General features: G+C 38.5%; 2 protein-coding genes across 2 annotated transcripts in view; one reads left to right on the top strand and one right to left on the bottom strand.

The window, feature by feature from the left end:
- The window catches only part of LOC101846349 (DNA-directed RNA polymerase I subunit RPA2), a 36,021-nt gene extending 29,730 nt beyond the window's left edge, over positions 1–6,291 (top strand). Inside the window, exons 28-31 of the mRNA XM_005098216.3 lie at positions 19–144; positions 923–1,050; positions 1,548–1,712; positions 2,506–6,291. Of these exons, the coding sequence (XP_005098273.1) occupies positions 19–144; positions 923–1,050; positions 1,548–1,712; positions 2,506–2,736 (650 nt within the window). The 3' untranslated portion in view covers positions 2,737–6,291. The remainder of the gene's footprint in view (positions 1–18; positions 145–922; positions 1,051–1,547; positions 1,713–2,505) is intronic.
- Positions 6,292–6,606: 315 nt separating this feature from the next.
- Positions 6,607–14,383, bottom strand: LOC101846581. The gene is made up of 4 exons (XM_005098217.3): positions 14,274–14,383; positions 11,294–11,542; positions 8,872–9,043; positions 6,607–7,329 (listed from the first exon to the last, which is right to left on the bottom strand). Exons 2-4 carry the CDS (start codon positions 11,535–11,537, stop codon positions 7,170–7,172), a joined length of 576 nt encoding a protein of 191 aa, XP_005098274.1. The 5' UTR covers positions 11,538–11,542; positions 14,274–14,383; the 3' UTR covers positions 6,607–7,169.
- Between the last annotated feature and the right edge of the window lie 125 nt (positions 14,384–14,508).

Below are 14,508 nucleotides of genomic sequence, written 5' to 3' on the forward strand. Positions count from 1 at the left end.
CTATTTTTCCTCCTTCAGGAATGATGATTGAGAGTATGGCAGGCAAAGCTGGAGCCTTGCATGGTCTGAACCTGGATGCCACACCCTTCACCTTTTCAGAGAACCAGCCTGCCGTGGACTACTTTGGCCAGATGCTTACTGCTGGTAAGGGATTCAACCCTGGCTCTTAATCTTTCTGTGATGAGCTGCATGGAATTTTATACAGATTGAAAAATGTTGACTTGAGCCATGATATAGCAGTATAGTTGTGAAATCATTACTTTTATTTTTCTTGGCTGACAGATTGTGCTGCATTGTGATACAAGGTGGCCATCTAATATGTAAATGTTTATAGTGAAGCTTTCTTTTGACATGCCTGTGGCAAAATTTTTGTATTCATTAGCTTTTGATTAATGTTTATATCAATAATAGTAGTCGTGTGTTTGGTTAATGAAAGATGAAAGTAGGTTTTCTGTTATAGTCTCTTATAATGGTGGCCCATATCATGTGGCTCCTTGGTTCAGGATATCAGTTGCAGTTAGGATAAAGAAGATGATTTGTTTGTCCTCTACTGTTTCATATTGTTTCTTCATGGGTTACATCATGTAACCCTTCACTGCTATGTTTTTTCTTTCACTGCGGCATTGGTCCTGGCTTAACCCTTCCATTTGCTATGATTTTCTTCCGACTGTTTCCAGGTCTCAAATAATACTCAGTTGAGGTCATATCCCTCATAGCTGATAATGCATCATGGAATAATGTTTGTGAGCCTTGACATGTCTTGAGGACAACAGCTCATGTTGTGAAAGGAGGGACCTTGTATTAAATATGTTTGAATCTTCTGATGAAAGCTGATGGCAATGTTCAAATTTAGAGACAGAAATAGCACAGGTTTATAAAGGAAAAAGTTTTGTTCATGAAAGTACTGTCATTTTTTTGTCAGGTGGGTACAACTACTTTGGCACCGAGCGCATGTACAGTGGGATCACAGGCCAGGAGATGGAGGCAGATATCTATTTTGGCATTGTTTACTATCAGCGCCTGCGACACATGGTGTCAGACAAATTCCAGGTAACTTTGTAGCTGAACTCTTCACTGCCTCTGAGCAGTGCATCATGCATCATATATTGGATTGATTTTTCCTTTCTGACCTATTAAGACACCTCGCCTGTCATGGCAGCAAGGTTAAAAGGGATACTATGTCTCAGTAGAAAGATCAAGATAATAATAATAATAATACAATATTACATTTGTATAGCACATTTCCAGTAGGAAAGTGCTCAATGAATATTGATGTGTGTGTTAAACATGATTAGATGCAGAGAATTGCACTTTGCTGTATTGTGTCAGAAATGCTTATTTCAGGACCCAGACTAGAGTAATTTGCTCCTTATTGATGGTATGTCTACTGTTTAATAAATTGCATGCAGAAAGAAATTGTATCATCTGCAGCTTAGTTATGCATATTGATTTTTGGTAGTGAACTTTGTTGTTTTCCTTTTTCCTTTTAAAAAAACAAACTTAGTTCAAATTATGTATTGATGGTGGGTATGCACTTATTTTTTAAGGTTCGAACGACTGGCCCTGTTGATCAAGTTACTCATCAGCCAGTCAAAGGTCGCAAAAGAGCTGGTGGAGTTCGTTTTGGAGAGATGGAAAGGGATGCCCTCATTTCTCATGGCACAAGTTTCTTACTGCAGGACAGATTGTTCAATTGCTCTGACAAATCAAAGGTATTTCTTTCTGACTTTTTCAATTTTGCCTATGCTGTATAACTCAGTTGCTTAAAATTTTAACTTTCCAGTTTGAATGACATCGGCATGTCATCTGTAACGTTAGTTTGTGTGTCAATCACTGATACCGAAAGTTACTTTTGGGGCTGAACTTTCCTCAGGAGGCATGCTCTTGTTTTTAAAAAATTTTTTAAAATGAGTGTTGTCATTTCCAAATACCTTTTTTAAAAATGTGTGTGTGGTCAATTTATTTTCTTTCTTTTTCTTATTCTTTCGTGTTTAAGATTGTGAATGTAGTTCGGCATAGTAATGGCTTATTTATATAGGTCTGAATTTATTTAAGTGTATGCACAACACAGGGATGCCATTTCTCAGTTATTTCCTTTTTTCTCCATTGTTTTGGGCATCGTCTGTTCTTAAAATACTTATATCCATTTTCTGTTCATCGGATCCGTTCTCCGTTAACCATACAAAAATGGTTGTGCAGGAAGCCGATGTTCCATATATGAAGTGGCACGAGGATCCATTTTTTAAATCAAAGGAAGTACACTGTTGAGCTGATATGATGTTGTTTTGTTGCATTTATTACTTCGTCGCATGCTAAATCTAGTCTAAAAAAATGTTCAGTCATTTTTACAAAAGTCCAGTGGCATCCTTGACTACAGCACTGCTTGAGTATTGTTTGCGTTTTTAAAAATTCAACAAGATAATAAACCGAGCAATAAATTTTTGCTGTAGAGTTCAGTACGGAGGGAGTGTGTGCGACTTTGACTCTTTTTATTTCTTTTTTCAGGCTTCAGTCTGCGGCAGATGTCACACAGTACTCTCTCCCCTGTTAGTCCAGCAAGCAGAAGAAGGAGGGGGCAATACCAAGTTTAAACATCAGATCATCTGCCAGCATTGTCAGCAGCGAGATGATATCCATCAGATCTCTGTGCCGTATGTGTTCCGCTACCTCGCCGCTGAGCTGGCCAGTGTTGGTGTTAAAATCAACTTGGATATCAAGTCTGAAATATCCGCATGAAGATGCTTGTGATTTTGTTGTGAATGTGTTACCTTGTGTTAGATTGACAATGTGTTATGCTGTGTAAAATTACAATTCATGTGAAAATGTTTTTATCTGGGAGGGATGAATGAAGGGATGGTTGATTCCATTTTGCAAGGTGAGGGCTGTGAATGGTTATTGGAAAGAAAGTATGAATGGGAGAAAACTGAATGTACTTGTTATCTTTTGTGGAGAAGCCTAAGTCTTTCTGAGCTCAAGTTTTTTTGGGCATTAATTTGTCTTATGGGTGACTTCACAGAGTTTTGAGTAATGATGTAAATTCTATGCTGTAATTTGTACAACCCTGTAAATTAAGAAACAACATTAAATTTGCAATTTGTTTTTATATTGAAGTTAGTCATCAAGTCACAAGTTTCAGTAGTTGTGATTATTTAAGTTAACCTGTTCCTTGCCATGTTGATGTATGCTGTACATCCTGTGGACAGGGAGCTCTGTGCTGGACATCAGATGTAGTTTTGATTCCCTGAATATTGCTGGGAAATGAAACTTGAATACTAAGAGTGATATCCATTAAAAGCTACTCTTGTTTTAGTGTCAATGTCTGTCTAATTTTGGCATGTAACAATATCAGTCATGTTGATGTGTGAATTTGAATGAAATTCCTAAAAATGGCTCATATTTGAAAATTACCTGAATTGAATATAGATTTCTGTTTTTTCATTTGTTTTTTGATATAAGAAGGGCTCAAGGAGTACGCTCAGAGATGTCAGGTTTGTGCCAATCTCTGATACTTGAAAATTAAGCTTTAACACTTTTATTCCAAAAAGGGATATAGAGAAAAAATCTTTGCCTCCATCTGGTCCTTGTTTGTTTGAGTAAAGAGAAGAACATCGACACAATAATGGTAATTTAGTGGTGGGAAAAAGTAAGACAGACAGAAACAATAGAGGGACAGTAAAGAAGTAGGACCTACCAGTGGCACCCTCCAACCACCCACGCATAGTTCTTGGTGAATTTGAAAGGATCTGGGTTTAGAAAAGGAATCTCGTGCAGTAGCATTGGTCATATGTCTGTTGCAGGCAAATTATGTCATACTGTGTACATTTACAAACAAATAGCATTTCCGTTTAGTTTTTTGTACTTACACACCATCTTCTTTCCAAAGGAAATAATCAACTGGTTCCTCCCTTCTTTTAATGCTACTCACCTCTTTCTTATGTCACAAGGAGACAGCACTGGCTCATTGCCCACCTACCTCTTGTTCTTCTTCGTATTTACACTCGGGGGACCTTGTGTCGTGGTTTGATGGTGAGTGCACTGAGGGGTGGAAGCAGCCAGGCTGTGAACAATAGGAGCCCACATTTGTTTGTTTAGGTGTACATTGGTCATATGTCTCCACTCTTGTTTTGGCTGCCCAGACTTACGCTTGACCATGAGTGAGGGGGGTGGGTTGACCACCATTGGTTGTGTTAACAGTACAGGAGCCTTTTTTCTCTTTTTGCCCAGAATGATATAATATAGCTGGCCCTCCCTTCCTTCCTCGTTTACCTGGGCTTAACTTAGGGGGTACATCGAAAGTGTAAACACTGTTTCTGCCTGTCAGTTGAAAGAGTTTTAACATGGCGGAACTGTTGGAAAGGAGGACAACGGAGAACATTTTTTCGTCATTGGCAGGTTTTGACCCATGGGAAATGACTTGAGAGGTGAACACCATACTTCTTAGATTCTTAACCACAAGAACTCCCTGCAGCCTTCTTTCACAGTGGGTTTCAGGGGTTTGAGTCTGATGGTGCGCTGCTTTCCCTCTAGCTTTGACGTGACTCTGAAGTGTCAAAAGGACCACTCCAGCTTTCTTTGTGTTTGAAAAAGATCTCATACAGAGGTTAACTAGGAATGAGACAGGAGACAAGGTAGTTTGAACTGACATTATTTTAACATATTCAGATGTATGGCCTGTGTCATCTCAGCTACCTGTCAGGGCAAGGGTCTCTGGCGAGCTACCTTGACTGCTCCAGCCAGCCAGACAGGTATTTTAACTCTGGCCTTCTGGCTCACCACTGCTATGTCTGTCACATTTCATGTTACAGTGTGAGTGACCTCTGGTTAGAAAAGAGATTTTAGCTTTCTGGTGCACAACAAAATGGTGAAGAACCCAGATTGCTTTCCAGTTTTTTTTCTGTCCTGCGCATGTGTCACAGAATGGTCGTGAGTGGATCACATCAGCCTGCAGAAAGCAGAAAATAGTAGAATGACGTGCTTGCCACATTGTCGCCACCTGTTTTTCTGACTATCTCATCGAGCTTACATTAAAAACAAAAATTTAGGGCCCGCTTTTTCCAACGCAAGGTTCATACTGTTTTGGTGGTCTTTGCTTGAAGCGCATTGAAGTTGAAGGTCCATCAGGTACTGTCTCTCTTCCTCAGAAGCCTACCTCCTAAATGATCTAAATTGTGTTGAGGGCGTAAAACGTCTACATTTAAAAAATGTTTATCAAACTTCCTCCCTTTCTCAATGTATCTATATCTTGAGAGCCTAGTAGTAGTTAGGCTACTGGACCCATAATCATTAGATTGCGAGTTCAGGGGTTCGAGCCTCAGCTCAGTCTGACATGAATTTTTTATTTGGTTCGTTCCTTTCAGAGGTTCCTCCTCTTAAATAACTTAATATTAATAATGTTGATAGGGGTGTTAAACCTATGTTATTTCACCATTTGTAACTTCAAGATACTGCATAGCTTCTGCCATTTTATTATCTTTGCAGTTGTCACATGACGTAAAGATTGTCACTGATTTGTTTCAGGGGGAGGTATTACAGAACAATTTCTTGACATTACTGGTTTTCTGTGACAACTCAACTTCCACTGTGGGCTATATTTTCTTACTCTCAGAGTAGAGAGACTTACAGTGCTGGTTTTTCCACTTAATTTGGAAGGGATTAAAGCAGATCCAGCCAGGTGTAAGGCACGGACAATAAACCAGAAAAGAGAAATACTGAGATCTCCTGTTTTTCCCTCCTGCCCTTCATATGATGCATGCATTTATTTGGGTATCTCCTATTCTTTCTGGGCAAGAAATTTAATGCGACATGACAGATTATTTATATAGTTAACAGATGGCAAGGAATTGATTATGATCCCTTGAATTCTAGAATGTCTTTGTTTCATACTACTACAACTGAACCACAGTGGGCCATGGTGTTTTTTTTAAAAACTATTAATTAAAATAATTTTTTCTTCAGGCACCTTGCAAGGTTTTTATATTATTTTTTAAAAAGTGCTTTATCGTTTTGCTTTTTAAGTCTTTTCTTACAACAAAATTCCTGGTGCACTAATTGTTATATTTTTTTTAGTCAGATGCCTGAAGATGTGATGTCTTGTTTTAATTATAAAACATGTGAAATTAAAAACAACTTTATGATCCATTCTAGCACATGCACTGTATTGGAGCTGTCATCTATCAGTTTTACTCTTTCATTTGTTTCTGTCATTTTGGTCAGTTACCTTGCTTTTTTCGCTGCTTGCAAGTTATAAATGATCATTAGTTTGTAAATAAACATTCTTCAGATTTATCTATATTTTTTTGTTTTCGAGTTTGTTGTTTTTGCCTGCATCAGTTGTCCAGAAAATGAAAAGATTAGAATTTATGTTACTCCGTTTGCCAGCTCTGTTTAGTAAGCGTTTTATGGCTCTTGTAACACAAAAAGGTCATTTAAGTGCCAAAGATTAGAGGTGTTACAAGAGAGTAACATACCACAAAAGAGATGGGGAGATAAGGACAATAGATGTTTGAAAAGAAAGAAGGAGCAAATCACACCAGAGCACCCGCCAACCACTCGCATTTTTGCCAGTTCATTCCTTGTTGACGAAAGTAAAAGAAAACTAACGAATAATACCATCTTGGGATCATTTTATTTCTTTAAAGAGATACGTATGTGTAAAACATATTAAAACAAAGTGGACTTACAGGTTTCATTTCTTTAATACTGCAAGGAAATGTCACAGCCGTTACAAAAAAAAAAAAAAACTTTGAAAGACTTTGATTCACACAGCATGCACTCATATATATGTTGCATTTATAGAGGTTCACAGCAGCTGCTTTTAAACTGAGTAGCAGAAAGGGAGATAATATATTCAGGGTTTAACAAAGAAACTTGTGTAAATTTTTTGTGCTTTATCAGTCATCCAGAGCTCATCGGACTTTCTACTTGTTAGCCAACTTGGCAAGACATCATGGGCACTCACAAATAAAATACAAAGGATTGGTAAATGTACGAGCAGTCTGAGCAGTAAGTTGGTACTCAGTTTAAAATATAGCTTGAACAAAATACATATAGATTAAGTTCTTGCTTAAAATAAAGAGCTTGATATTTAGAAAGTACAAAAATTGTTATGTGCAGTCCCTAACAAAGTGTGAAGTGTAGTCAAATGCACTGCGGTTATGGCAAGGGATAAATTAGTAGACTCCTCCTCCCAAGTCACAGTCCACATCACGATGGACTTGTCGACAATAAAGAGAAGTCACCCTGGGAACGTCGAAAGGAGTTATCCTCTCGTGAAGAGGCCTCAGTCTCTGACGCATGAATCGCTCCGATTCTATTGCCTCATGGTAATACCTGGGAATGAATATGTGAGATATAAAGATAAGGACTCTTCTTTTTCTAAAACAGTAGCCTTGCTATTGATTCCTTTTTTTTCATTTTAAAATTTAAAACTTTAAAAATTAAAATACGCACATCTTGAAACATACATGTCAGTGGCCAATGTCAGTTTTATATTTATGTTAACATTGACTCAACAGCTGAATGGATTGTTCACTCATGCTATAACTAAGACTTTCATCTAAAAGCAAGTGAAGTATTCAAGGAAATTAATTGTGTTATTAGAAAAACGTGTCTCTTTAACTTTAAGTTTTCAGAGAAGTGCTAGCACCACTGGTTGGTCCTTCTTTATTTTTCCTCTGTTGTTTCTGTCTGTCTTATGTTTTCCCAGCACTAAATGGCCATTATTCTGTCGATGTGCTTCTCTTTACTCAAACAAATAAACAGTAATGTTCAAGTGAACACAGAACTAAGAAAATTCAAAGATGAGACTGAAGTAGTACAGTGGAGCTCAGATTCAACGAGAACTCGGATTCAATGAAAGGAGATGGGTTCCCTGTATTTTTTCTTCTTTAAAATCAATAAAAATAACCCGGATTCAATGAACACTTAAATCAGCAAGCTCGGATGCAACGAGGTTGCTTTCAGGGTGAACAGCCCCCTCAGACGGTTTTTCTCCCCTAACGAACTTTATCTCTTTCCCAGAAACCATCCATTGCACCATTATTCACTTAACTGATTGCATGCCACCAATCGGCGCCTTCTTTCATACCAACACACACATTGTTAGCAAGCGCATGTGTCCACTCTAGCGTGTGACTGTGTGTGCGTGCCGGGAGGTAGGGGGTACCCTCGGTCGGGGCGTGGAACGTCGCAGAAATAAACGCGTCCGTCTTTTTTCCCCCCCTGGAACTGGTCATTACTACAATTACAATAATAAGCTAGTCTTGACATAGATCTACGTGCACTGGTCAATGGAATCAAAAGTTACCGTATGCTAGGCTCTACACAGCAACACAACTTTTTGGCAAACAATCGAGATGATATAGGCATGCATTTAAACGAATCTTTTTTTTTTTTTGCACAGCTCATAATATGCAGGCATTTCAGGCACCACTTGTTACATCTCTGTATACATTACTTGCTCAGTGCCTGTAATTATCTACACAAAACTTCATGTTTGCTATAACAAACACTCGGTTTCAGCGAGATTTTAGGTCAGGCCTGGTGTGAATCCGAGGTCCACTGAAGTAGACTTGAAACATTAAAAGTAAAGAGGACAATATTCTATCAGCACAACGGTTTACCTGTTTGTTCCATTTCTGAGTTTTGAAACTAGTGCTGATATGGAATGATTCCAAATCACACCCCAACTTCTCCAATGGTTACAGGAACCACTTTTTTACCTCAAAATTTTAGGTTAAGATACAAATTTCTGTCTCTTTCGACTTGTTTTAATGTCATGTAAATTGACAATTGCTCATGAGGTCTGACAGTTCAATGAACCAGACAATTTCTTCTGTCTGAATGTCATCTCAACACACACAAATCACTTACCCATAGTATTCTCCTCGTGGGGCACGAGCGGGCTGCATCCAGCTATCGGCTTTTGGCCATCGGTTCAAGAAAACATCTCTTGGAGGCATGCCATTGATGTGACGAGTGTAACCATCCAGTCGCACAGCAGGCACGCCGGATGGTTGTGTGCCGATGGAGTGTCCGTAGTAGCCTGTGGCCAGAGGAGGATATTTTTAGTATGTTCTTTTTTGTGATACACATACAGAACTTTCAGGTTTTAAAATGATTAGAGCCAAATTGTCTTTAACCCTATCCGTATGCCCTGGGGTCATTTTGTACCCCCGGAGTTGTATTCTTCTCATTTTAGAATACTTCTAGAGCGAAGATCTCTGTGAAACTTTCAGTATTTCTCAAAAAATCATTTGATAGTCTGCTATGCAAAGCGTACGGATCGGATTAACGAGTAAAATTCCTCTTTAGAAAGTGGTGGCACCGAGTTCCCCCACGTCGTATGGATATGATAGTAAAACACGACGTATGGATAGGGTTAAGGGGCTCTTGGGGCACTGTGCTCATCTCTCATTCAAAAGGTCCAAATATTGAGACCTGACAGTGATGAAAAAACTTTCTTCTTTTAAAAATTTTATTCTAAAAATTTTCTCCTTTGACCTATTTTCCAGTTCTCTAGTCCTGTTCTATCATCTGCTTTCATCTTCCCTTTCTCCCTCTCATCCCTTGCTTCCTCTGGGCCCTCTACTTTACTCCTGATTCTTTTTACTGCCTCTCCTAGCTTCTTCTTTCTGCAGTCTTTCAACCACACCCCTGATCTTAGGGTAGGTAAGATTGAACACGTAGCCTTCTTGGATAAGGGCGAAAAATCATGGAGGTTCTGTGAGCAAATTGCACCTGCTAAGGATTCCTTGGTTGTCCTAAAATTGACAAGAGTAGGCATCGGCTGCAACACGGACAAAATTTGAACTATTCTTACCTAAATTGAAAATACTTTAGTCAATCTAAACAAAACGTAGAGTACCTTTGAAATTGGAAGGTGGCTACCTGAAACCAAGGGGCAATATAAAGTAAGAAAAATGGTCACTTATATATATATGCGTGTAGAAATTAGTTGCACTGCCGCTTGAAGAACCCGCTGTCAACTACCTGTGAGATCATGTAAGGGAATGCCAAGAAGAAACATTATTTTTCTTGGCCTTTCTGAGTAAATGTCTGTCTCTATTGAGGGGGTTTCATTGACTTGCTGGGTGTCTACTGGAATTTTATTTCACCCTAAGAAAACAAAGTTAATTACAAAGTTCTATCTGACATTTTTGGTCGTTTTGAGTTACCAAGAGCATGAGGTCAGGAACCAAATGTGTCACAATGCAGTGGATTCAGGCACTCATCAGTTTGTGGGCAAGTGGAGTTATTGGTATCATTTGAAAGCTTATTCGTATGCTTTGCTTTCCATGAAAAAATAATCATCTATCTTAAATGGAAGTCAAGATATTTTTGATTGAAAGAGTGGGGTTTCCTGGTTTCAGTGGTAAAATTAACAAAAAAATGGCTGCCAAAGTTTGGTGACTCCAATAGCTTGAGAGTCCTTGAAAATTGAAAAATTACACATTATTGTGTGCCGGTAAGCAACGTTTTTCACTTAAGTTCACATGGAAAAGTATTTTTAAAAAGGAAATATAGGTATGGAGCCCCCCCCCCCCCACCCCCCCCGAAAAAAAAAGGTAAAAATTGCCACGCTGGTGGGAAAAAAAATGCGTTTCTTCAATTTCATTACTTTGATGAGTGCCTGATTTCACCAAAATGCCTCACAAATGTTCTATCTGCTCTATAAAAATCACAAGATTATTCAGAGTCGTTATCAAGACATTCAAAGAACTGCATTTCAAAAAGCTTGATGTGTTGCGAAAATCAAAATTTTAAACTTCAAATTTGTCAAAACTTGGTACTGAGCAGATAGAACTTTGTAATTCTAGGGTAGTGAAGTGTCATTTCCTCATTCAAAGTTAAAGGTATAGAAATAAAGACCTCAAAGTGTGATTGCTCAGAAACAATTCCATGTGATCTTATCTGAAAAAAATCCAGGTATATGCCAAAAGTTGCCCTATCGAAAAAATGCTACTGCAATTAAAGGTTCAATAAGTCATTAGTTTGCAAAAGGAGACAACACGTTATTTACCAAGGTCTACAGACAGAAAGAAGCAAGCTCAGATACATGCACATGTACATAAATCTCCTCAGAAAAAATATGAGGAATCAGTTTTTGATATTGTTTGACTGGCAAATTTCAACATACAGTAAATAGCAATACCTATAAGGGAAATCAATCAATTCGTCTGCAGACCTGTTCTTAAAAGTCCAGACATACTAACTGACATGCAGATATTCTATGCACGAATACACACAAGTATGTTTACTCAGAACAGGGATGAGGGTCAGTGTGAGATATTACCACTAGGCGTGTGCCTCTGACGATGATACTCTGTCCAGTTATCTTCCACATTAAAGCTGTTGCTGTTGGATCTGGTGAGACGAGGGTTGTAGCGAACAGACCTCAACTCTTGCCAGTCCGGGTAAACTGGGACATGATGGGGAGGGCTAGTCCATATGAGCGACTTGTCTTTGCCGTTGAGAAACACTTCTTTCTGTGGTAAATTCAGAGGCTTCTCGTACTTGGTGCCAAACTTGTCCGTCATGATGCCTGAAAACCAACAATAAGAGGTTTGTTGAAAAATGTCAAATTTTGCATTTATTATTTCATGAAATTTTGAATTAAGATCTTGGGTGGTTGGCGGGTGCTCTGGTGCGGTTTGCTCCTTCTTTCCCATTAAACATCTATCCTCCTCATTACTTCTCTTTCGTTTTTGTGTTTGTTACTCTCTTGTAACACAATTTTTGGCACATGTTAAACGACCATAGGCCAATAGTGTTGCAAGCGCTATAAAACTCTTACTAAAACTAAACTGAATTAGGATCTTAAAAGTTTTGCTTCAGCTAAGTACTCAGAACTTGGATAATGCATCACTATTTGAATTTGTTTTAGTATTTATATAAGTAAGATCTGTTTCTGTTTCATATTCGTAATGTTTCCACTGACTAAAATTGATAATGATTGTGTTTTGTCACAAATCATTAGCTGCACAAAGTGGTGAGCTTTACACTATCCAAAGTAAGGCAACATATTTTCCTGTCCTCAGTTTTCCTTTTGACACTTTTTAAGCTTGTCAGTGACTGTTCAGTTCAGACCAGGAGAGTAACTGAATCGCAGGAGAAGCATCACAACATTTGAAGGATGTGATCAATATGATGTCATGCACCTTCTGGTTCTTTTATGAAATCAGTAAGAAGCTTGTAAAAATTAACAGAAAATATGTTTGATAGAGAAAATAGAGCAGTTCTTGAGATAGGTAAAAATATTCCCCCCCTCTCTGTAAAGGAGCAGTGTACAATATACTCTTCAAAAAAAGAAACGCATAACCAAGTGCATGTGTTTTCGTGATAATAAAATGAGTAAAGACGAGGTTTTGTGCATGCTAGTTTTTTTCACACATATATAATTGTGATTTGTCATTTTGAACTTTTCCCAACAAATTTTATTGTCTACTCACAGGTAGGCGCAGCCTGAGCTGTTGAATTGTGTGATGGTTGAGTGTTAAAAAGCTCACAACTTGTCTAATTTTGTGAGCAGTCACACAAAATTTTGCGAGTGGGTTCATTCACTGGGTGGGTATATAATGGGTGAAAAAAACTGGTTTCATCACTTGTCAGTTCAGCGATACACCATGCCACGACTAACGATAGAAGAGCAAAACCAGGCTATCGGACGTTTGCAAGCCGGAGAAAGCCAAACTGATGTTGCCACACATTTCAACGTCTCACAGTCTAAAATCAGCCAACTTTTTGCAAGGTTTCAATTGTCCAACTCCACTTTCGATCAACTGAGAAGTGGACGACCAAAGGCAACAACTCGAGTCAAGGATCGCTTTATTCAGCTTCGCAACCTGTGGGATTGTTTTGTGCCTGCCCCTTCAACAGTACAAGTGCTTCGGAATGTCATCAGAATTTCCGACCAGACAGTACGCAACTAACTCCAAGAAAGAGGGCTCCCCGCATATCGACCTGTTTTAAGGGACATAGTTGACGGACTGGCATCGCCAACAGCGACGACAATGAGACACTCAGCACATCAACTGGAGGCTAGGAACAATGTCCAGACACTCCCATGGCCTTCAAATTCACCGGACATGAATGCTATAGAACACATTTGGATAGACGTCTCCGGAACAGAGTTGTTGCCCCTGCCACTCCTGATGAACTGTTTGATGTTTGCCGCCTTGGATGAAGAGTGAAGGGCAATACCACTTCCCAACATTTGTCGTCTCATCGCCTCGATGCCTAGAAGATAACAAGCGGTACTCCAGTCCGCAGGAGGCCACACCCGGTACTGAATGGCCGTCCTTGGACGGACGGATTAGGCATCCAATTGTTTGTTCAAAATCAGTTCAACTTTGTTGATAATCAATAAACAGTAATGAATAAAATTTCAAAATTTTATTTTCTTTCCTTCACTTATATCAAAAGCTATTCAGTGCTATAGATCTATATACGATTACACACGGTGGCCAATTTGGTTATGTGTTTCTTTTTTTGAACAGTATATTTGGAAATACGTCAGGATACACTGGAATTAAGTTTAACATCTTGAAACATTTTATTGACTTGAAAAGGATACACTCTGTCTGTCTCTCTCTTATCTTTTGGACAAAAGAAGGTATAAGGCCTAGATCTAGATTCTAGATGAAGATTTACATTTTATTGCATGCAGTAATTTCCATCAGACCCTATAAACTTAGCGAAAAAACCACCAGCTAAACTTAAACTCTATAATATTATTAATGGCGCTCAAATGACCTTATGCAGTTGAGAGTGCCGTAAAACCCTCTACTATAAAAAAAATAAATTAATATAATACCTAATAGAAATAATCAAATTGCTGACCTACTTTATTTTTGAAGAAGGGTTGATCGTAGTTTCTCCCACTTAAATTTTATATTAGAATCTATGCTGAAAACTGCCAGCAGTGTTGAACCTCCCCCCACCTGCAGAAAAAAATGATAGCCTACCCATAAAAGTGCTAAATACGTCATGCACATATGAGGACAATACGCAAAAAAAATAAATTCAACATGAATGTTAAGAATGAAAACAAACACTTGTGAAATTAGGAACTAGATCTAGATCTAGATCTAGAATCTGTATATTATTAATTTTACCTTCGCATTATTGGGCTTTTTGTTGGCTTCGGCGCACCGTTGCAATCACGTGAATAAACCAGTTACTGTTAATAACTATTGAAACATTTTATTTGTATTAGGGGATTAAATGCATATTCTTGGAGTAAATGACGAACAAACAAGCTCGGCAGTATTTACCTTTGTTAATAGTCCTTGCTTCACAGTTCAAGCCAACAGCTCCTTGCCAGGGAAGTAAAAGTGGCCGTTGCTTGGTACCTGTAAACACAGACGCCGGAAACAGGGCTGAGCGTAACTTCTCTCAAGAAGACTTCAGTTCCAGCGCCGCATTATTTATTCTTTTCGCTGTTGATCGGACGTGAGTTAATGTATTTTGGAATAGGCTAGATAAATAGATAGAATGCAGGGATATTTT

Source organism: Aplysia californica, unplaced genomic scaffold, assembly GCF_000002075.1.
Source record: "Aplysia californica isolate F4 #8 unplaced genomic scaffold, AplCal3.0 scaffold00175, whole genome shotgun sequence".
NCBI classification, from domain to species: domain Eukaryota; kingdom Metazoa; phylum Mollusca; class Gastropoda; order Aplysiida; family Aplysiidae; genus Aplysia; species Aplysia californica.

What these genes read in the sequence shown, in the direction of transcription:
- LOC101846581 (XM_005098217.3), bottom strand. Translation starts at nt 11,537, where the DNA reads ATGACGGACAAGTTTGGCACCAAGTACGAGAAGCCTCTGAATTTACCA. An exon ending in TCAGAGGCACACGCCTAGTG is followed by an intron (nt 9,044 to 11,293) that starts GTAATATCTCAC and finishes CTCTGGCCACAG; the next exon opens with GCTACTACGGACACTCCATC. An exon ending in CCACGAGGAGAATACTATGG is followed by an intron (nt 7,330 to 8,871) that starts GTAAGTGATTTG and finishes ATTCATTCCCAG; the next exon opens with GTATTACCATGAGGCAATAG.